Below are 18,613 nucleotides of genomic sequence, written 5' to 3' on the forward strand. Positions count from 1 at the left end.
ATTTTATATTTTGATTTTTTGAGGATAATATTATACAAATTGCAGGTTTATAAGGACGAGTTTTTATTTAACGCACTAAATAATACTCCTTATCATATGAACGTCGAATTTTATTTGAAAATAAATAAACTGTATGAAAGAAATAAAAATAAATATATATACATACATTTAAAAACAAAAGCAATAGAACAAACACGATTTCCCTTTTTGCCGAAAATACGTGCGACGCTTCTGCAAACGAAAGTGCGACTTTGGATGCTCAATGTAGCCAGCGATGGGAAGTACCGCTTTTGTGTTCGCTAACATAAGCTATGGCCGGAGAAGGAGAATCGCGTCAGCCGCCGCCGGCGGAGGCGGAGGCGCAGCTTTTTGGGCTACTATCTACTCTCCTTGAGCAGGTACAACGATCCAAATTCGGTATTATGTGTGTTTTTCCGTATTAATTTATTTGGAGTTGCACTCTCGAAAATTTCTATTGCGGGCAACGATCGTGAATTTCGTCTCCGGACGTGGATGTAGATTTTGATTGATTTATAGAATTTTTTTTGTTTTTGAGATGTGAGATCTGTTTAGAGTAGTAGGTGAAATTCGCCGCGCCGTATTAGTTGGAGTTGGAAATATTCATTTCAGGACGGGATGCAGAGTTTGCAATTGTTAATTCGTCTGATTGTTGTTGTGGATTTTGAAATTGATGCGAATGTTCTTTAGGGGTTTGGGTGAACATGATTCGTGCCATGCTCGTGTGTGAATAGTGGATCTGAATTAATGAAGATGACTTCATTGTGATTTTAGTATTATCCTTTGTCCTCTGTTCATCCATGTTTTCTTACCTTTTCCCGTTACTCATAACTGAGGGACGAAGGAACATATAAGTTCTATGCGTGCTCTGGTAGTTTTGCTAAATTGAATGATCAATTGAATAATGCTTGATCTTCTCTTTTGGAAAATTGAGAAGGCTGGACTCATGGAAAAAGTTGCTAGGGTTTACTCATAGGTTGGAAGTAGTGATGCAACTTGGTTTCATATCTCGATATCTTTAGTAATGTGATCCTCAGAAGCCATTGCAATTCTAAGATAGGATAGCGGCAATCATATGATCAGCTTCGTTGTAGATTATGTTTAAGAACCTAAATAGTTAAATTGTATAAAAGGCGAGACTAACGATGTAGAAGACTAATCGAATAATTACAGTGATTTTTGGATTCCGCTGTAGAATTTGAACTTATTCAATATTCATACGATATTTTAAATATTTCTTGTAGTCTTAGCGAGGCTGTTTTTTTGCAACATTTACGTCATTTTGAAATCATTCGAGCTGTTTTTGGCACCACTGAATTCTTGAACCCTTTTCATTGGTTTTCTGCAGGTGCCAAAAATCTATATTGCATTTTTGTGAAATTTATCTTGTAGAGTGAACGAATATGCAACAGACAAATGGGCAATTAAAGAATGTTAGATTATAGTTCCTTTATTTATTTGGAACGAGCCATCGGTTTGTAGAAGTTGCACTTGAACATTAGGTTTAAAACATTATGCCAAAAGTTCTTAACTTTTTATGACTAATAACCTTGAATTATATTTATTCATGACTGATGTTCTGGATCTAGTTAACGTGAAGTAGAAATTCCCTTGTTCATATATCGAACATCCACTGATTTCAACTCTGTTAAATTCTAGTATTGAACTTGGAATAGTACCTTAACTTTTCTAAGCCATACATATTTTGGTGAAAGAATTTTTTTTTTCCTCTTTTTCAAATGATATGTTTGGCAGTGGTGTATGGGTTCAAACACTGTCTTTATTTGATAACAATTTGATTTAACTTGATTACATCTCCATAACGATGATATCACCTCATTTTGCATTCCCAACATTCTACTATTGTCCAGGTTGAATCATTAACCAATCAGGAAGAAGTCGAGCTGCGCGCCAAGATCGAAACTCTGGGTATGGAAGTCAGGAAGCTCCCTTCCACTTCTGCTAAGCATCTCAATGAGGTAGTTTTCATCTAAATCTCAAACCCTATATTACATCTTCACCACCTCAATTTCACCAAGAAAACATTTATCATCTCCTCCAACTAGATGGAAATAGCCAAGGAGTTGGACAAACTATCAGACAAGCTCGATGATGTGGACGAGTTGATATCCTCAACCATGGCCGAAGATCCACAGGTCAGAACCCTCTTAAGCTCCACCGCAGATGTCTGGCTGCCAGTTATTACAGCAACATCCGATGAAAGACGCAATTTCACACCAGTGGTTGATAAAGGCAGCCACGAAAGCAACGGCCAAGCCTCCGACTAGGAGTCATTCCAATATCCGAGTGTTCATTTCTTACATTTGTAAAAAAGAAATGCTTTAGTAGCACATAATTTGCAATAATGTGGTTCCATTTAAACATGTTATTTTTGTTCTAGTATCAGGAAAATGCGACCTCAAAAATACCTTATACCTGATATAAGGACAAGAAAATTTCTTCTACAAATACAATGAAATGCCAAAGCAGGAAATGACTTATTTCAATTGAGGTGGATACAAAATCAAGCCAATTATCCACTTGACAAGGGATCCAATGATCCAACAAAACAACAAGAAGACAACCAGACCTGCTAAAATGGTGAGCAATGGAGGGCCCTGAGTTCTTTCTTCAGAAGGGCTTGGATTCGTATTCGATGCAAATGCACATTGCCAATTCTGTTTCTTTTGTGTTCTTCCTTCCTTCTTGAGGCTGAATGAAAATGCAGATACATAGACGAAGGCATATGGTTGAATTAGCTAGTGCCGTTAAAAAATTACAGAGTGTAAATGAGTGCTGAGTTTCTCCCATTTTCAGGCACTATTTCAAGTTTCCAGATCCTGAGAAAAATTATAGTGAAAAAGCTTGCACGGATGTTTGAGCTGTGGTTTTGCATCGATACGTTTTTGCAGGTATGAAGATTCAAGTTAAGAAGAAGAAGAAGATGAAGGTTTAACATCGAATCCAGAGAACACAAGCAAGTTAGCATACGCTGAACAGTTAATTCTGCATTTGTACTTTCAAATTACGCATCAATAATGCAGATTGAGAAAATTAATTGGAAAGAAAAACCCTAGAGCACGTCCTCAATTAATTTGCAGTGTTTGGAAACCATATCCAAAAGAAAATTCGCGAAACGTACCATAATTGAACACGTGGCTGAGAATCGCAGCGGCGAGAAGTTACAGAGGAGGCGAAGGTGGCGCGAACTCCGGTGAAGGAACGGCGGAGGCCTCCGATGGAGTGAGGAGATGCAGGGAGTGTGGCCGCCATCAGTAGCGAAGAAAATGACTTGTGTTGATGAATATTGTGTGGTGTTGTGGATTCGCCCTATCCACCATAATTGTGCTCTCTTTTTAGGGAAGCTCGAATTTCATCAAACGGCTCAAGTTTTTGCCGTAGGGGTTGTGGCGGGCCCTGTTCTGTGTTATCCACAGTCAACGAATAAATCTGCAGCAGCCTGTAAGGCTTGTCTGTTTCCGTGATATGATTGGTATCGACAACTCCGGGCTTTCCCTCGCCATAGCCCAACTCTATATATAATCTTCGTCTCACTCCGCGCTAGGGCAAAAGCGAAAAAATAAGTAGTGGTACTTCAGCGTTAGGTATGTGGCGCTGCGTCTCCAAAATCGTCAAATGGCGCCAAGTTCAGGTATGTGCTGTTTCCTATATCTTTATGTGCATTTAGGATGTTGATTGCTTGGTGTTAGCAATTGATTGCTTGGATTATTTGCAGAATTCTTTCTCCTCCTGTTTTATTTGTAGGAAGTGATATAGAAGTACTTTAAGCGTAGGCAATTTGTAGATTCTATATGCTGATAGAAGAAATTTTATTCTGGATGAATTCGAGAAATTTTATATGCCAAATTAACCATTGTTGGCTACACCACATCGGGGCGCCGGGTTGACAGCGGAGGAGGGAGTTTGAAAAATTTGCGCCATTAGGACATGGATGATCGTGATCTTATGCTATTCTTTTTTATTGATCTTGAGATTGTTTGGGGAGGAGTAGGTTTTGTCCATTGATGCTGGTTAGAGCTGAAGTGTGTTTTATTCTTTGCACTGTTGTCGATTACTGCTGACTAATCTTTGTTATATTGTCTACAGGTTAACTCTGCAACTTTTTCACTCAAAACACACAGAAGCAGTGGTGGTTTAGATTTGAGAATCAATGAAATCGGTGGTGCCGCAGTGAAGAAGTACGCCACTTCATGTGAAACATTTCCTGTAGATACTCCAGATAGGGATTGTTCTGATGTGTTGATCGATTCATTCGGGAGGCGGCATACGTATTTGAGGATATCACTAACAGAACGATGCAATCTGCGATGCCAGTACTGTATGCCTGCTGAAGGTGTAGAACTAACTCCCAACCCCAACCTTCTCTCACAGGATGAGATTATTCGTGTGGCAAACCTCTTTGTCAGTTCTGGGGTTACAAAAATTCGACTGACTGGTGGGGAGCCGACTGTTAGAAAGGATATTGACCAAATCTGCTCAAGGCTTTCCAAGTTAGATGGGTTAAAGAGTCTGGCTATAACCACCAATGGAATTATTCTGGCGAATAAGCTTCCGAGGTTGAAAGAATGTGGACTTAGTTTGTTGAACATTAGTTTAGACACATTGGTTCCGGCGAAGTTTGAATTTATGACTAGACGGAAGGGGCATGAAAGAGTGCTAAAATCAATAGATGCTGCCATAGAGTTGGGATATAGTCCTGTCAAAGTATATCTCTCAAGTTCTAAGTGCAATGTTATCTTGGCTAGCTCGATTTTGATTCCATTAGCCAGTCAATCATTTCTGCTTCAATGTCTATATTTTTCTGAAAGGAAATTCAATTGCATGCATGTATTTTGATTTTTTGTTATCTCAGGTGAACTGTGTTGTAATGCGCGGATTCAATGATGATGAAATCTGTGATTTTGTTGAGATGACACGTGAGAAGCCTATCAACGTGCGGTTTATTGAGTTCATGCCTTTCGATGGAAATGTGTGGAATGAAAAGAAATTGGTATCCTTCGCTGAAATGATGGATATTGTGGTAAGTCAGAATGTTGCTGGTTCACGGTTTTGGCTTTGCAATAATCTTATGCACTATCTAAGTGGCTTAATGATACTGCACAGGATAAAAGGTATACAGGACTTAGAAGGATCAAGGATCACCACACTGAGACAGCCAAGAACTTTAGCATAGACGGACATCAGGGTACCGTTTCTTTCATCACATCGATGACACAGCATTTTTGTGCTGGTTGTAATAGATTGAGACTTTTGGCAGACGGAAACTTTAAAGTTTGTCTGTTTGGTCCTTCAGAGGTACCTCTAATCTAATTGAATCATTGGGGTGATTACACATAAATATGTGGTATTTATGGAGTGCAACATCTTTGTAGTTTCTTGTGCTCGTTGAGGTCATGCGCCATGCATTTTGTTTGGAGTGGCATACTGCTGTATTCTTATGAGGAGATTTTTGCAGGTTAGCTTGAGGGATCCTCTACGTTCTGGTGCTGATGACAATGAACTAAAGGAAATCATTGGAGCAGCAGTATGTTAGGGTTTATATCTTTTACATAACATAAATTCATCTCACAATCACCTCATCTGAGTTGTTATTTGGATTATTGCATGACAGCTTGTTCTATGATTCTATAATCTACTGCTTCTGAAAAAATTGTTGCCAATGGCAGATCAAAAGAAAGAAAGCGGCTCATGCTGGGATGTTTGACCTTGCCAAGACTCCAAACAGACCAATGATACACATTGGTGGCTAGAGCTTATAAGCCCGGGTACGTTTGTATGTATGATGCTGTTTGTGCTGCCAACACTGCATACATGTTTAATTGCTCTGTTTTGTATGACATCAATACAAGGGTGTTTGCATGCATTGTGTTTTTACACATATCTATATATATGTGTGCACCAATGTTGTTGCCCGCTTGAGTTTCTCAATTACACAAAGCCTACTTAGAAGCTATTGGGGATGTGCATCAAGATGAAATTTTAGTAACCTGAGATTTTTCAAATACAATAGGTATGCATAACATGAGAGTTTCCCTTTAATATAATCGATGATAATACTAACTCATGCTAAATAATCTTCCAAAGTGTTTGTTATTTGTAGTCATGGGAGATGGATTTAATGCTAAAATAGAATCTGGTAAGAAGGAATTATAGTTGAAAGGTTGGACGCAAAACAGATTTGATAGTGCCACATTAGTTATCATAGATGTGATGATAAGGACTATACCTTTTGACTACAGGATGCCTCTATTATTGAAAAGGAAAATTTTATAGGACATAGTATGACGAATGATGCTTTAGAATGTTAAGGAACTATGTGTTGTCCGTCATTGCTGGTGAACACAATTGGGAAGGTGTTGGTAGTAGCATCGAAGAATTTTAGCCCCTTGATGAAATCTTTAGCAACTAGATTATTTCATCCAGATATTGAATTAACATAAGTTGAACGACGGTCATGCTCAGATACACATTAGGTTTATTTTAAGTCAGTCTCCAATTCAACCAGAATGATGTGCAAAAGTGAATAAGTTCAAACTAAGAAAACGTGCAGTGAATAATGTGACAGAAAAACAATCAAGCATGAGATTCAAATGTACATAAGGATTAATTTAGAAACTCGAGACTTGAGAACCCAAGATTAAAACCTTGAACTTACATTTTGAATCCATAAATATCTTTCAACCAACTCCGTCTGATCTGTCTTGTTTGTACCTTTGATCACCAACCTAGTCTGATCTGTCTTGTTTGTACCTTTGACCCTAATGTTACCATCGAAGGGTGTTGAAGTAAACAGTTCCTGGAAACTAGATAGTATCAGAAAGTTGCTGTTGAATCGATATTTTGCACAAGAGCGGATAAAGTTGAATGGAACAAGCCCAGATATAAATTAGCCATTTCCAGTTGGCGACTTCTGCCAAACAGAGAGTTGGCATGTCAGACATGACTAAATCTGCCTTATAGTATTGATAAAGGAGAGAAACCTAGTTTGTCTTGAAATGGATTTGGTTGAAAAGTTGAATTAAGCCAAAAATCTGAACTTGATAACAAAAAGAATGAAAATTACATATACTTTGTCAATTAGGATACAAAGATGAAAATTCTTTGTTCAAAGCACAACAAATCAACACTGTCATGGAAGAAATCCTGTGAATCCTACGGATTTTTCTGTCTATATGGAAGAATAATGTCATCTTGAACAACAAAGTCTGGAGAACTTACCTTTCACTGCAACTATTACACCTCCGTTGTTGGGAACAAATCCTGTGTTTGTGTTTCAATCTCGTAACACTGGGATCAGTCCATCGCATGACTTCCTAGGACCACGAGTAGAATCTCCATGTCTGGTGCTCCGCAACAAACACTCTTGTGGCACCTGTGATCACAACGCCCTTCCTGGGCATATCTGCTAAAATACTGACTCAACTTTCCACGGCTAGAAATTATGTTTCAGAGCCTCAATTCCAGCTCTCAAACAGTTCTGTGTGTTACAAATAAGTAAGCAACCTTCCATCAAGTTGCTTAGAACGTCAAACACCTGTAAACTACTTTTTTCCTTTGTTTTTACACAAACCTGTCTAGCAAGTATAGATTTGAAAATGAAAACATGTTGAATCATCCTTCTGTCTGCACACAAACTGTACACAAGTTTAAGTCATCGACTAGTACAGATGCCTCTCGTCAAGTGTTGTGACTTGTGAAGACCTCATTGGAAGAATCGGGAATTCATTGATATCATGTATGAATCCATTTACGTCTCCTAGGAAACTTATAAATGGGTTTGAAATCCCCATCCCCTGTATTTCATCAATCTCCTGTTTCATCCTCTGCCGCGGCATGAATGTTGATTGTAACTGCTTGCTTGTGTTATTTCTACATGTCTTTTGATGTTGCCCTAATGAGGAAACATTTTTCTCTTTCTTCTTCGTACTTCCTTGTCTGCCAGTTAGTTGCTGCACGAGCTCCCGGAAATTCTGGACATCGGTCTTGATGATTTCTGGAGCAATGATGTGAATTATACGTATCTTTGGTTTTTGTTTGACAATCGTATGAGAACTGTTGTGAATCACCAGCTTGGATGGAGCTATGGCTGTGTCACCAGATCGAGCTTTCATATTTATCTGCAGTGACTGACGAAATCCTCTGATTATAGTTGGGAAATTTTGGTTATATTGGCTGATGAGATCTTTCTATATATTTATACCGTAGAAGTAACAATAAAAAGTCGCCGTTTGGAGGCAACAACGAGGTGGGTTGCTTCTATCTCTGTAAAACTTGACTTTAAAGAACACAACTTGAGAGGCATACATGGATTTAAAAAATCCATACCTGTCAAGATCCCTTGTGGTTTACTTGCAGGAATTGAATACAGAAGTCAACCGTTATCGCGATGCTCATTCGTCGGGTATGATACATGCTTAGCCGACAGCTATATTATACTACCTTTGTCTTTCTTTCTTGTTTTTTATTTTTACCTGTTGTGTAATTTGCTTAGGAATTCTGTATGACTGAATTCTCTTTTTGTGGTGGTGTTGTTGTGAGACAGAAGAATTGTTGATGAACTTGACATTATATATTACAATAAAATTTTGTTGGATAAGTGTAATAAAGTCGATTTTTTATGTTTTTTTAGTAGATGCAAGTTGGGAATGAAGGGCTCTCATCCATCATTCATCAGGCTGTCATCCAACTGGTATGTGTGTGTGTGTGTGTGTTTGAGATCTTTTTGTATAAGTTTATGGTTGCTTTGGCATTGACTTTTGTTGTCAATAATTTAATTGTTTGTGTACATGGGAAGCATGTTGTTTGAGATCACAGTGTGTGTTTGTTGAGTTTGAGCTGACATATTTGAGGTTTGGGGGTTTATTACAAAGATGGTTTTGATTAGACAGAGAGTTTCACCTGCAATCATTTTATGTGAAGAGAAAAGCCAATGTGTATTTGGGCTTGTTCTTTTCTGCTTTTAGGTGGTTTGAATAATTTGAGACAATGGATTGAATTAATGTGTTTATAAGTTTTTAACAAAATTCTTATTATTTAATATATTTTATTTTAATTGAATTTTGATTCAAATATTATTTTGTTAAAGAAAATACTGTATGTTTTATTGAAAAACAAATTGTTAAGAAGTATAAACTGAACAATTTGCAAAATAATTACTATGAAATTATTTGAATAATCATAAATGAGTGTTTTCGAAGAAATGATTTTTGGGGTGTGATATGGTAAATTATGTCAAAAATATAAAATATATTTCCTCCCTCTGGTAATTTTTCTATTTGACTAAGGAAAATTAGTTGGGAGTTATTATTTATTTATTTTTTTAAAAAAGGAAGTTTTGATTCGGACAGATTAAAATAGAAAATGAGAAGTTTAGTAATGGATTGAGGGAGTATTATTTTAGGATTTTTTGTAATGATTTTTTATAATTAATATTTTGACTTTGGTATAAAATAGTGTCTTTTATTTTTAATTCTTGGGAATGACGACTGAAAAGGTTGGGTGAATAGAGTAACAGATTAAATTTTACTATAACAGATAATAAGCAAAAAGAGTCGCTTTGGCCGAGTGGTTAAGGCGTGTGCCTGCTAAGTACATGGGGTTTCCCCGCGAGAGTTCGAATCTCTCAGGCGACGATTTGTTTTTATCATGGTAATAGATTTATTTGAGAAATTAGCCCAACATGTAGAATTGGGAAAAAGTATTCCATTTTAATTTAGTTTATAGATATGTGTTAGTGGGGTTGGTGAAGAAGAAGAAGTAACACACACAAACACAATAATGCATGTACACACACGTGTTTAGAATTACGAGCAAGTGAGTGAGAATGATTATGATCATTCCCGCCACCACAAAGACATGAATACATATATATATTATACACACACTCATTCACCCAGCCCAACATTAATTCTCATTTCATTTCATTTTATGTACACAGAGTTGGCATGCAGTAGAGAATGCAATCATCATCATCATCAAAATCCCCAATGCTGCAGCAGCTGCTCCTCCTCCTCCTCCTCCAACTGTCCTCCTCCTCATCAGATGCAGATGCAGATGCTGCAGAGTGCGGCAAGTCACTGAGCGGGCTGGCCCCCTGCCTGCCGTACGTGCAAGGGCAGAGAACCGCCAAATCCCCCACGCCGGACTGCTGCGCCGCCCTCGAGCAGCTCCTGCGCACCACCACCACCAAAAAGTGCCTCTGCGTCATCATCAAAGACCGCAACGACCCCGACTTCGCCGCCCTCAAGGTCAATGCCTCTCTCGCCATCTCCCTCCCCCGCGCCTGCAGCCACGTCCCCGCACCTTCACCCACCAACTGCCCTGGTAATGATATCATATATATATATAGATATATATGCTAATTCATTCATTCTAATTTATATATCTAATATCTATATGATCTCGTCGTAGTTTAATTGATTAATTGATTAAGTGATATATGGTGGTGCAGCACTTCTGGGGCTTCCTCCCAATTCGCCTGAGGCTCAGATCTTCTACCAGCTTGCCAACAACAATAATACTCGAGCACCAGGAGTCCCCACCCCCACCCCCACCCCCACCCACACTGGTATATTTCTAATTATAAATACGTACACATAAAAAAATCCCTTTTAATTTGTTTTTCTTTCTCACCACATGACCGCTGATGTTTGTTTTAATTATTAGGTGCGGCGGTCGGAATCCCCCCAGCCCCAGACGCCGGAGCTCAGAAAAGCGGTGGAGGAGGAAGGGCGGGGACGTCTTTTCACATCATGCTCCACCTCCTCCTTTCTGCTCACTTATATTATCTCTCTTAATTTCTTCTATGTAATTATTATTATTGTTGTTATTAATCACTCTCTTCTTTTTTGAGAGATTTGATTTGACTTGGTTTTGGTTTGTTCCATTAACAAATAAAACTACTATTATAATTTGTTCAAAATATTTATTTCTCAATACATATTAATTATTGTACATTAATCGCTACCTGAAAATGCATATGGGATAATAGCTTAATTGAACTTAATATCCTGCAAATTAAGTTCGACAAAATATGTCATATTATACAAACTATGTGGAGCCGGTAACCTCGATTCGAATTTTGTCTCTTAATCCAACACCGTTAGGCTTTAATTAAATAAAATTGAATTCAAGTCACAGTTAAATGGCCACCCAAATCTATACCTTTAGTTTGGTCTGCCATACAATACATAGTTTTCACTTATCAAAGTTACGCCATTTAAAAAAAATGAATCATATTACATGACTTGTGCCAACTTCTAAAGCACCCAAATTCTGTATGGTCAAACAATCATAGTTAATACACAATGAAAACTATAGATATATGTTTACACTCATATATATATATATATATATATTTTTAAAAAAAATTGCATTGTTCATCTATAATTTTTTAAAAGAAAATATCATATTAAATAATAATTTTTTATTATTTTATATTTCAAATTTATTAAACTCGAAAATTATATGTATAAATGGAACTATCGAACTGTGATAATATTACCTCAAAATTCATAAAAGAAGAATAATTCAATTAAATCAAACTTTGACTAAAATATGTTCAAGAAACGTATTTAGCCAATATATTTAAAATAAATAAATAAAATTATTTGTTCCTGGGAAACTCGTAGAAAGCATGTTATGATATGATTAGCGAAATCCAACGGCTGAGATTTACTTTCAGAACAAATGATTAAGATTATACGTCGACAAAAAATCACACACATAAAAGTTAGTGTATCGACAAATTTCGATCCTCTCTCTTCCTCGGTTCCGCCATCTCCGACGCAACCCCTTTCTCTCTCAATCTCTCCACATTCGATGATTCTGCGCGCTATATAATCATCCAAGAATTAACACTGACCCAATCTCGTCTGGATATCGCTTGCAGACCGGGAAGCGAAGCTGTGATTGGGGAAAAGCGGATCTGGTACGGGCCGGAAGTTGAAGCAGGATGAGCGCGGATCTGGTGGCGGCGTCCACGCAGGGAAACCTGGACGAGCAGATTGCTCAGCTCATGCAATGCAAACCCCTATCTGAGCCCGAGGTTTTGTTCGCTTCCTTGTTTTAGCCCTATCTTATTTCAGATCTGGTGGATGTTTTGGTTTTGAGGTATCCTTATGCTGTAGATTGAGCGGTAGCTTTATATTTTTGCGATTTTGTAATTTTTGGGTGGTTTATGTTATGTCTGTGTAGTTATTATCGATTTTCTCTCATTTTTTGTTTAATTTGGGGAAGGTACTTTTTGTTAGAGGAATTGCTGAAAGTTTGCTAAGCATAGGAGCTTAAATGAGGAGAGTCAGGATTTTGTTTGATTAAGGTATGGGAGTTGGAATGGTAGTACGTAATTGATTGTTCTAATTGTGCATAGGATGTGAGTTTGGGCTGCTTACAAATTTGGGTTTGGTGAGAATTTGTTGGTGGTGAATGGAAAATCCATGGCAGAGAAAGGAGGGATGGGTTGTGGAGGGAAACACAACCATTTAAAAACATGTGATCACAGACTACTCCCATTCGAAATTGCTATAATCTAATTGGCAGCATAGAGTTTGCCACATTAGTTAAAAATGTATTTTGATAGATACTATAGGGATCGGAAATTAGAGAATTTATCAAAAGAATATTTCTGGAAAATGAATTGGAAAAATGATTAAAGTGGCTTGCCTAAAATAGGTTGCGTCGTGACTCCATATAATTTGTTGTCTTCAATACGAAACCAACGAATAAAAAGAGTGGTTGAATGTGAATAAAAAAATGGACAATCTCATTTGTTTTTATTCTAAAGTGTTATTATCTATATTGAAGTATGCTTATAATGGTAAAAATATACTAATTGTCCTTAAGTACATCTTGTGATTTGTTTCTATTACAAGGTTTTTATTTATTTATTTATATTATTTATTTGTTTGTCATGCATATGGATAATTGATGCCCCTTAAAAGCTTCCACATGCACAGCCCTACATCCCTCTAAGTTTTGAATTAATTATGTTAAGCTATCATGTACTAATATTTTAATAGGCACGCTGTTTCTCTTAACTATACCCAATATCATAGGCCAGACGTGAAAGAAAATGATAACAAATTTTGTTCAAAGTGGTGGAACACCAATTGTATATGTCATGTCCAGCCTCTGTCAACAATCAAGAATCTTTTCCTTCAGGTGGACACAATACTTGAATTACGAAACCATCAACATAGTCAGGATGGAGAAAATACCCATATATCAATATGCAAAGACCTTGGAAGTTTTCAACATTTATTACTTTTCCAAAAAGCAACAATCCTGAGATTTTCCTCAAATTCGAACTTCTATAAATTAGTGGGATAAGGCATTATAAGAAGCTTTTCCATTCCGAAGCTTCTGTTTTCCAAATGAGAAATTGTTGCAACAATAGAATGAACTTCAGGGATTTGTTTCTAAATTTCAAGATTGAGTAAGAGGAGGTGGTGGATGCCGAAGGCTTTAACAAAACACTTTCCCAATGTTGTAAGTGTAAATATGAAATAACAGTTTTCAAAGAAGCCATTCATGGTGGTGTTTTAAGGCATTTTATGACAAATTTTGCGATCAAGCGATCTTAGTAAGTCAGGCATTGGACTTGTGCTTCAAAAGCGAATTGATTCTGCCAGAAGTCAAATAATATGGCTACTGCGTTTATGGAATCACAGTTAGTATGATTACTTGAGGCCATGTTAACTTTACTTGATGGGGATCATGGGCTTGATATTCTAAGGGTTTGCTTACTATGGGGTATTAATTAAATTTACACAAGAATTAATAAATTCCCCATAGTGAACACACCCTAAAGGTTTATTTGAGCTTCTGAAGTGATTAAAAAATCCTAGAGTAGGAAGAAATTAATTTCAAAGCTCATACTGGGCCCTTAGTTGATCTCAGCCCATTAAACTGAACTCATGTTAGCATTGACGTAGAGAAGATACTATATCAATCATCAATTTGAAATTGGTCAGAGTAGACTATGATATGGATTGGAGTGATAACTGATATGTGTGCTGATTATGTTAATCTTGCTATGATTTTGTTTCAAGTAATGATAATTATCTACTTCATATCTACATGGGGTGAATGTATTACAACTCAAAAGTGGAGTAGAGCACTGCATGTTGTGCTGAAATGTCGTAGCTCAGCTCAGTGCGGCCGTTATTATATTTCTGGTTAGATAACGTGTACTTAATTATGGATTTGTTTAATACTGACGGATGTTTTCGTTATTACATAGGCTTATTGTACCTATAAATTAATCCCTCATCACATGTTCCCTTTTATCATGCATATTTTTATTTGAACAGACTAACTTAGATTGCATTGCCCATTTTGCAAATATAGGTTAGAGCCCTATGCGAAAAGGCTAAGGAGATACTTATCGACGAAAGCAATGTGCAGGTATGTGTGTTTTTTGAATTTCATGCAGTTTAACTAGATATTTTCTTGTTAGCGTATGAACCAATCCAGTATACAATATCTAGCCAGTAATTTGCAAATATAAGTTAGAGCCCTATATTTTCTTAAATTTGACCAGTTGAAGTAACCTAAACAGTAATGCCTTATTTTGTGAGAGTTATTATTATTTGTTTACTCAGGACTGTTTCTGTAATTCAGAACATGGTTGACTATTTGCATATCAAATCCTCGGCAATTTAAGAAGCATCTGTGAATGTTGTTGTACTGATGACCCAACATGAAGATATGCAGATGATGGTTTCTAGCCAAGTATGATGAAAGTTAACTAGATTTGAAGCATTTTGAGTTCTGAGCTCTGATGCACATGGCCTATTGACAATATGCATTTTTTTAGTCATTTGAACCTTCTAGGGCAGTTGACAGTTGTAAGAGCGCCGCTAACTGCATTGATATTTCGTGACAGCATTCACATGGGGTTCTATAGCCCTGAGAACCCTTTAGACTGCTTTACGCCATTCTGCCTGAAATTTGAATGCCCCACTAGGTGTTCAAATTCAATCTTGCCTTGGCTTCTAATTTTTCATTTCTTGCTTGTTGAGACGATGAATCTTTTATCTCAGGATTTAGTGAAAAGCAGTTTAGGACTGAGTATTGTCAATGTTTTATAACTATTCATTGTTAAGAGAGACGCTGACTTAAGCTCTTTGTTGCTGGATGCAGCCTGTCAAAAGCCCTGTAACAATTTGCGGTGATATTCATGGCCAATTTCATGATCTTGCTGAACTTTTCCGCATTGGAGGAAAGGTACATTAATTGACATTCCTTGGCTTTCCTTTGCTCTGTTCTTTTTCAGCTTTATAAAGTGTACTTCTTAGTGCAACTGCAATTAAAGTATTAGACTCAACGACGGACATGGTCCTAATGTCCTATCATATCATAAAGATCATAATTGAAAAAAAATCATATTCAGTTGCATGTTATGGCTACTTTATTATGAATTTGTTGTTTTGTGATCCTCAGAGTTGTGAAAGCTACTTTCATATTCAATATCAAATTGTCTTATATAATATGATACTTTGTAATGCACAAAGTGGTTTATAGGCAGTTGCACCAGTTGTCTGCATCTAATATATGTTGTTTTTCTTGTTGGCAGTGTCCAGACACAAACTATTTATTTATGGGAGATTACGTTGACCGAGGGTACTATTCAGTTGAGACTGTTACTGTAAGTTTAATCAAGCTGCCACTGCTCCATGTATTATTTTCATCTTTCGTGTTCCATCTGTGTGCTCTTAGTATTTGATCACACTTCTTTGGGGACTGGGGATTAGAGGGTAGGTTGATTGGTGTCATGATGCATCAGTCTGTAGTATGACTAATGGGAATGCCTAATATATCTTGCTTTATTTCGTCAGAACAGCTGTTATTGAGAGATGCTTATGGACTTGTTTCCTGCAGCTTTTAGTGGCATTGAAAGTACGCTATCCTCAGCGTATTACCATTCTTAGAGGAAATCATGAGAGCAGACAGGTCAGTCACACATGGTTATTTTAAAAGTACATGCTTGTGGGATGCAACACGAAAATTTTACTCCTTTAATGGGCTTGAAATCTGATTAAAATCTAATTTGTGCAGGGCATTTCTGAATATTGCATAAGATTCGAAATGAAATTTCTAATTGAGAGATAATTTCTCTGTAACAAAAGCAGATATTTTTAGTTATCTTAAAGACTAGAGCATAGTTTGACCTCAGTGTCAGTTGTCTTTTCTTTGTGTGTTTGTTTGGGGGATTGGATTTTAAATCTACTATTCATCCCATTCTTTCTTCCCAAAAACATCAAATCAAACACCTATTTTTCATTTTTTATGTTATACTAAAAATCAATTTTACATTCAAAACATCGTATCAACACCTATTTATATCACATCATACAACTATTCAAATTCAAAATTTTTACTATTCAAATCCCAACTCAAAATCCAAACCCCCAAACAAACACACCCTCTTGTTATATTTTGATTAGTTACAAAGTCTAACAAACAACTTTCAACGTCTGCAGCACACAACAAGACTCCTTCCATATTGAAGTAAAAATTTCCAATTCCTTTTTCTTTGTTTTTATATGCACTTTAAAAGTCTAACAAACAACTTTGTACGTCAGCAGCACGCAACAAAACTCTTTTATATGTTTTGCTTACGTTGTTGACTGAATATGTCTCTCTGCCTGCTGAGCTGGTAAATGTTCTGCAGTATTCCTTGTGCTAATCACTAGTTTGGTTGGCTTGCAGATTACTCAAGTTTATGGGTTTTATGATGAATGTCTCCGAAAGTGAGTTTTTATTTTAATCTAATTGTTCTGCAGAACTTTTTCTTATTTATTTTGAATTTTGTTTAAACGTACATTCTCATCAAGAACATTTGCAAAGTGTTTAAATGGTAACCGAAAATGAATTTTGGATGTTTATTTTGAAAGATTAATTTGGTTCATGGACTGGTATTGGAGTAACTGTAGAATTTTTTTGGATTAACAACTCCATTGAGACTCCAAATTTGATTTCAGGTATGGAAATGCTAATGTCTGGAAGATATTTACCGATCTGTTTGACTATTTCCCTCTGACTGCTTTGGTAAGTAAGACATTCCTTTCTTTCTTATTGTTCTCGCATAGTTTCTTGATGCTTCGGGTTAGTACTATTTTTGTGACTTGTGCAGTTGATATAGGCCAAAAGTTCATATTAATTATTTTCTTTCATTTTTCAGTTGCATCTTACTTTGTTACAATTAACCCCACACAAGTGAATACTAACGTTAGTCTTGGATTAGGTCGAATCTGAAATCTTTTGTCTCCATGGTGGACTCTCCCCATCCATTGAAACCTTAGACAATATAAGAAACTTTGACCGGGTTCAAGAAGTTCCACATGAAGGTCCAATGTGTGATCTATTGTGGTCTGATCCTGATGATCGCTGTGGGTGGGGTATATCTCCCCGTGGTGCAGGATACACTTTCGGCCAGGTATTATCTTCTTCTGATTGATCATTTCCATTCACCACTTCTCCTTGCAGCCTATCAGTTCTTCAACGAGCCCGTCTCTTTAATACAGGACATATCAGAGCAATTTAATCACACAAACAGCTTAAAGCTGATTGCTAGAGCTCATCAACTGGTCATGGAAGGATATAACTGGGCCCACGTAAATATATCACACCCCCTTCCTATAATATGTAAAGATGACAAAATCATTCTATTACAAGAAATGGAGGTTTAATTTAATTTTATTTTTGTTCTCTACTGCAGGAACAAAAGGTTGTCACTATTTTTAGTGCACCAAATTATTGTTACCGGTGTGGGAACATGGCTTCCATATTGGAAGTTGATGATTGCAGAGAGCATACGTTTATCCAGGTTTCACCCTCTTCTCCACTCCCCAATTTCGTCACATCAATTTCCCTCAATAACTCAAAATTTCTTCTTTCATGGCAGTTTGAACCAGCTCCGAGGAGAGGAGAGCCTGATGTAACTCGGAGAACTCCTGATTATTTTCTCTAGAGCCAGCTCCATGATCATTGGTAGTTTCGAATTCTCTGCAATCACATTGAGCTCAAAGTCCTGGCAGGCCATGTGTTGTTTCGAGCACGTGCAAGTCAATCTTGGGAAGAGGTACCCACCCAACTTTCCTTCTCCGCCCACCCACCCATCCACCCTATATTTTAGGGCACCTTATAAATGACAGGTTGAGTTAGCAATGGATTTGTGTGCATCATGTCCTGTAGTCCTCTCTTAATTGTGTATCACTTTCATCTTCTTCTTCTTCTTCTTCTTCTCTCTCTGTTCTGTTCTGTTGTTTTTGTTTTTTCTTCGATTCTTGGGACACATGTTCTGTTCTATAGAATTCGATTATTATAAGGTTGTCCTGCCAGCTGCTGTTGGATCTTATACTCGAGCTTGTTAAATCGCTACAGGTTATGTCTTATCTTTGACACATGATGACATTATTGTTCAAAGAAAATTATGTTTGGATTGGTAGACCATACTATAAGTTATTGTTTCTTATATATATATATATATATAGATATAGGCACACACACACGACAGAGGGAGTATATTGAAATATTGTTTGAATAAAAATTTCAAATCATAAAAATTTCA

General features: G+C 36.9%; 6 protein-coding genes and 1 non-coding gene across 16 annotated transcripts; 5 read left to right on the forward strand and 2 right to left on the reverse strand.

Annotated features, from left to right (window-relative positions):
• Positions 1-219: 219 nt before the first annotated feature.
• On the forward strand, positions 220-2,407 carry LOC127260654 (uncharacterized). The gene is made up of 3 exons (XM_051288493.1): positions 220-398; positions 1,890-1,997; positions 2,085-2,407. Exons 1-3 carry the CDS (start codon positions 312-314, stop codon positions 2,304-2,306), a joined length of 417 nt encoding a protein of 138 aa, XP_051144450.1. The 5' UTR covers positions 220-311; the 3' UTR covers positions 2,307-2,407.
• On the reverse strand, positions 2,189-3,302 carry LOC127260656 (uncharacterized). Of its 2 annotated transcripts, XM_051288495.1 has the most exons (3): positions 3,161-3,302; positions 2,609-2,730; positions 2,189-2,335 (listed from the first exon to the last, which is right to left on the reverse strand). In XM_051288495.1, the coding sequence occupies exons 1-3, from the start codon at positions 3,289-3,291 to the stop codon at positions 2,310-2,312; spliced, it is 279 nt and encodes a 92-aa protein (XP_051144452.1). In that variant the 5' UTR covers positions 3,292-3,302; the 3' UTR covers positions 2,189-2,309. The 2 variants fall into 2 exon arrangements, with proteins under 2 accessions (XP_051144452.1, XP_051144451.1); XM_051288494.1 differs by lacking the exon at positions 2,189-2,335 and having other exon boundaries at positions 2,493-2,730.
• A 221-nt stretch (positions 3,303-3,523) lies between these two features.
• On the forward strand, positions 3,524-8,922 carry LOC127260652 (GTP 3',8-cyclase, mitochondrial-like). 8 transcript variants are annotated; one of them, XR_007840765.1, is made up of 9 exons: positions 3,524-3,670; positions 4,126-4,743; positions 4,892-5,059; positions 5,143-5,334; positions 5,495-5,563; positions 5,706-5,804; positions 7,982-8,284; positions 8,395-8,440; positions 8,669-8,922. XR_007840765.1 is itself a non-coding variant. In XM_051288490.1 (7 exons), the coding sequence occupies exons 1-6, from the start codon at positions 3,626-3,628 to the stop codon at positions 5,787-5,789; spliced, it is 1,176 nt and encodes a 391-aa protein (XP_051144447.1). In that variant the 5' UTR covers positions 3,524-3,625; the 3' UTR covers positions 5,790-5,804; positions 8,669-8,922. The 8 variants fall into 8 exon arrangements, 2 of the variants coding, with proteins under 2 accessions (XP_051144447.1, XP_051144448.1); XR_007840766.1 differs by having other exon boundaries at positions 8,672-8,922; XR_007840767.1 differs by having other exon boundaries at positions 5,143-5,224; positions 5,297-5,334; positions 7,982-8,440.
• On the reverse strand, positions 7,698-8,150 carry LOC127260460 (VQ motif-containing protein 25-like). Its single transcript, XM_051288191.1, has one exon. The coding sequence runs from the start codon at positions 8,148-8,150 to the stop codon at positions 7,698-7,700; it is 453 nt and encodes a 150-aa protein (XP_051144148.1).
• Positions 8,923-9,589: 667 nt separating the features above from the next.
• TRNAS-GCU (transfer RNA serine (anticodon GCU)) lies at positions 9,590-9,671 on the forward strand. Its single transcript has one exon. It is a non-coding gene; the product is annotated as a tRNA-Ser (tRNA).
• LOC127260653 (non-specific lipid transfer protein GPI-anchored 14-like) lies at positions 9,596-10,946 on the forward strand. The gene is made up of 4 exons (XM_051288492.1): positions 9,596-9,687; positions 9,977-10,362; positions 10,490-10,606; positions 10,705-10,946. Exons 2-4 carry the CDS (start codon positions 9,996-9,998, stop codon positions 10,833-10,835), a joined length of 615 nt encoding a protein of 204 aa, XP_051144449.1. The 5' UTR covers positions 9,596-9,687; positions 9,977-9,995; the 3' UTR covers positions 10,836-10,946.
• Positions 10,947-11,767: 821 nt separating this feature from the next.
• On the forward strand, positions 11,768-18,497 carry LOC127260846 (serine/threonine-protein phosphatase PP2A-2 catalytic subunit-like). Of its 2 annotated transcripts, none has more exons than XM_051288814.1 (11): positions 11,768-12,085; positions 14,389-14,445; positions 15,184-15,267; positions 15,617-15,688; positions 15,922-15,993; positions 16,753-16,793; positions 17,025-17,091; positions 17,288-17,479; positions 17,568-17,657; positions 17,762-17,869; positions 17,948-18,497. In XM_051288814.1, exons 1-11 carry the CDS (start codon positions 11,993-11,995, stop codon positions 18,011-18,013), a joined length of 942 nt encoding a protein of 313 aa, XP_051144771.1. In that variant the 5' UTR covers positions 11,768-11,992; the 3' UTR covers positions 18,014-18,497. The 2 variants fall into 2 exon arrangements, with proteins under 2 accessions (XP_051144771.1, XP_051144772.1); XM_051288815.1 differs by having other exon boundaries at positions 11,994-12,085; positions 15,879-15,993.
• Positions 18,498-18,613: the final 116 nt, after the last annotated feature.

This window comes from Andrographis paniculata, unplaced genomic scaffold, assembly GCF_009805555.1.
Source record: "Andrographis paniculata isolate CXL003 unplaced genomic scaffold, ASM980555v1 Contig62END, whole genome shotgun sequence".
NCBI classification, from domain to species: Eukaryota; Viridiplantae; Streptophyta; class Magnoliopsida; order Lamiales; family Acanthaceae; genus Andrographis; species Andrographis paniculata.

Excerpts from the sequence above, each read along its gene's own strand:
- LOC127260654 (XM_051288493.1), top strand. The coding sequence starts at position 312 with ATGGCCGGAGAAGGAGAATCGCGTCAGCCGCCGCCGGCGGAGGCGGAG. Across the intron at positions 399-1,889 it reads TATCTACTCTCCTTGAGCAG|GTTGAATCATTAACCAATCA; the intron begins GTACAACGATCC and ends ACTATTGTCCAG. Across the intron at positions 1,998-2,084 it reads CTGCTAAGCATCTCAATGAG|ATGGAAATAGCCAAGGAGTT; the intron begins GTAGTTTTCATC and ends TCCTCCAACTAG.
- LOC127260656 (XM_051288494.1), bottom strand. The coding sequence starts at position 3,291 with ATGGCGGCCACACTCCCTGCATCTCCTCACTCCATCGGAGGCCTCCGC. Across the intron at positions 2,731-3,160 it reads CAGCCACGTGTTCAATTATG|CCTCAAGAAGGAAGGAAGAA; the intron begins GTACGTTTCGCG and ends ATTTTCATTCAG.
- LOC127260652 (XM_051288490.1), top strand. The coding sequence starts at position 3,626 with ATGTGGCGCTGCGTCTCCAAAATCGTCAAATGGCGCCAAGTTCAG. Across the intron at positions 4,744-4,891 it reads TGGGATATAGTCCTGTCAAA|GTGAACTGTGTTGTAATGCG; the intron begins GTATATCTCTCA and ends TTGTTATCTCAG. Across the intron at positions 5,335-5,494 it reads GTCTGTTTGGTCCTTCAGAG|GTTAGCTTGAGGGATCCTCT; the intron begins GTACCTCTAATC and ends AGATTTTTGCAG.
- LOC127260460 (XM_051288191.1), bottom strand. The coding sequence starts at position 8,150 with ATGAAAGCTCGATCTGGTGACACAGCCATAGCTCCATCCAAGCTGGTG.
- LOC127260653 (XM_051288492.1), top strand. The coding sequence starts at position 9,996 with ATGCAATCATCATCATCATCAAAATCCCCAATGCTGCAGCAGCTGCTC. Across the intron at positions 10,363-10,489 it reads TTCACCCACCAACTGCCCTG|CACTTCTGGGGCTTCCTCCC; the intron begins GTAATGATATCA and ends ATGGTGGTGCAG. Across the intron at positions 10,607-10,704 it reads CCCCACCCCCACCCACACTG|GTGCGGCGGTCGGAATCCCC; the intron begins GTATATTTCTAA and ends TTTAATTATTAG.
- LOC127260846 (XM_051288814.1), top strand. The coding sequence starts at position 11,993 with ATGAGCGCGGATCTGGTGGCGGCGTCCACGCAGGGAAACCTGGACGAG. Across the intron at positions 15,689-15,921 it reads ATTCAGTTGAGACTGTTACT|CTTTTAGTGGCATTGAAAGT; the intron begins GTAAGTTTAATC and ends TGTTTCCTGCAG. Across the intron at positions 17,870-17,947 it reads GAGAGCATACGTTTATCCAG|TTTGAACCAGCTCCGAGGAG; the intron begins GTTTCACCCTCT and ends CTTTCATGGCAG.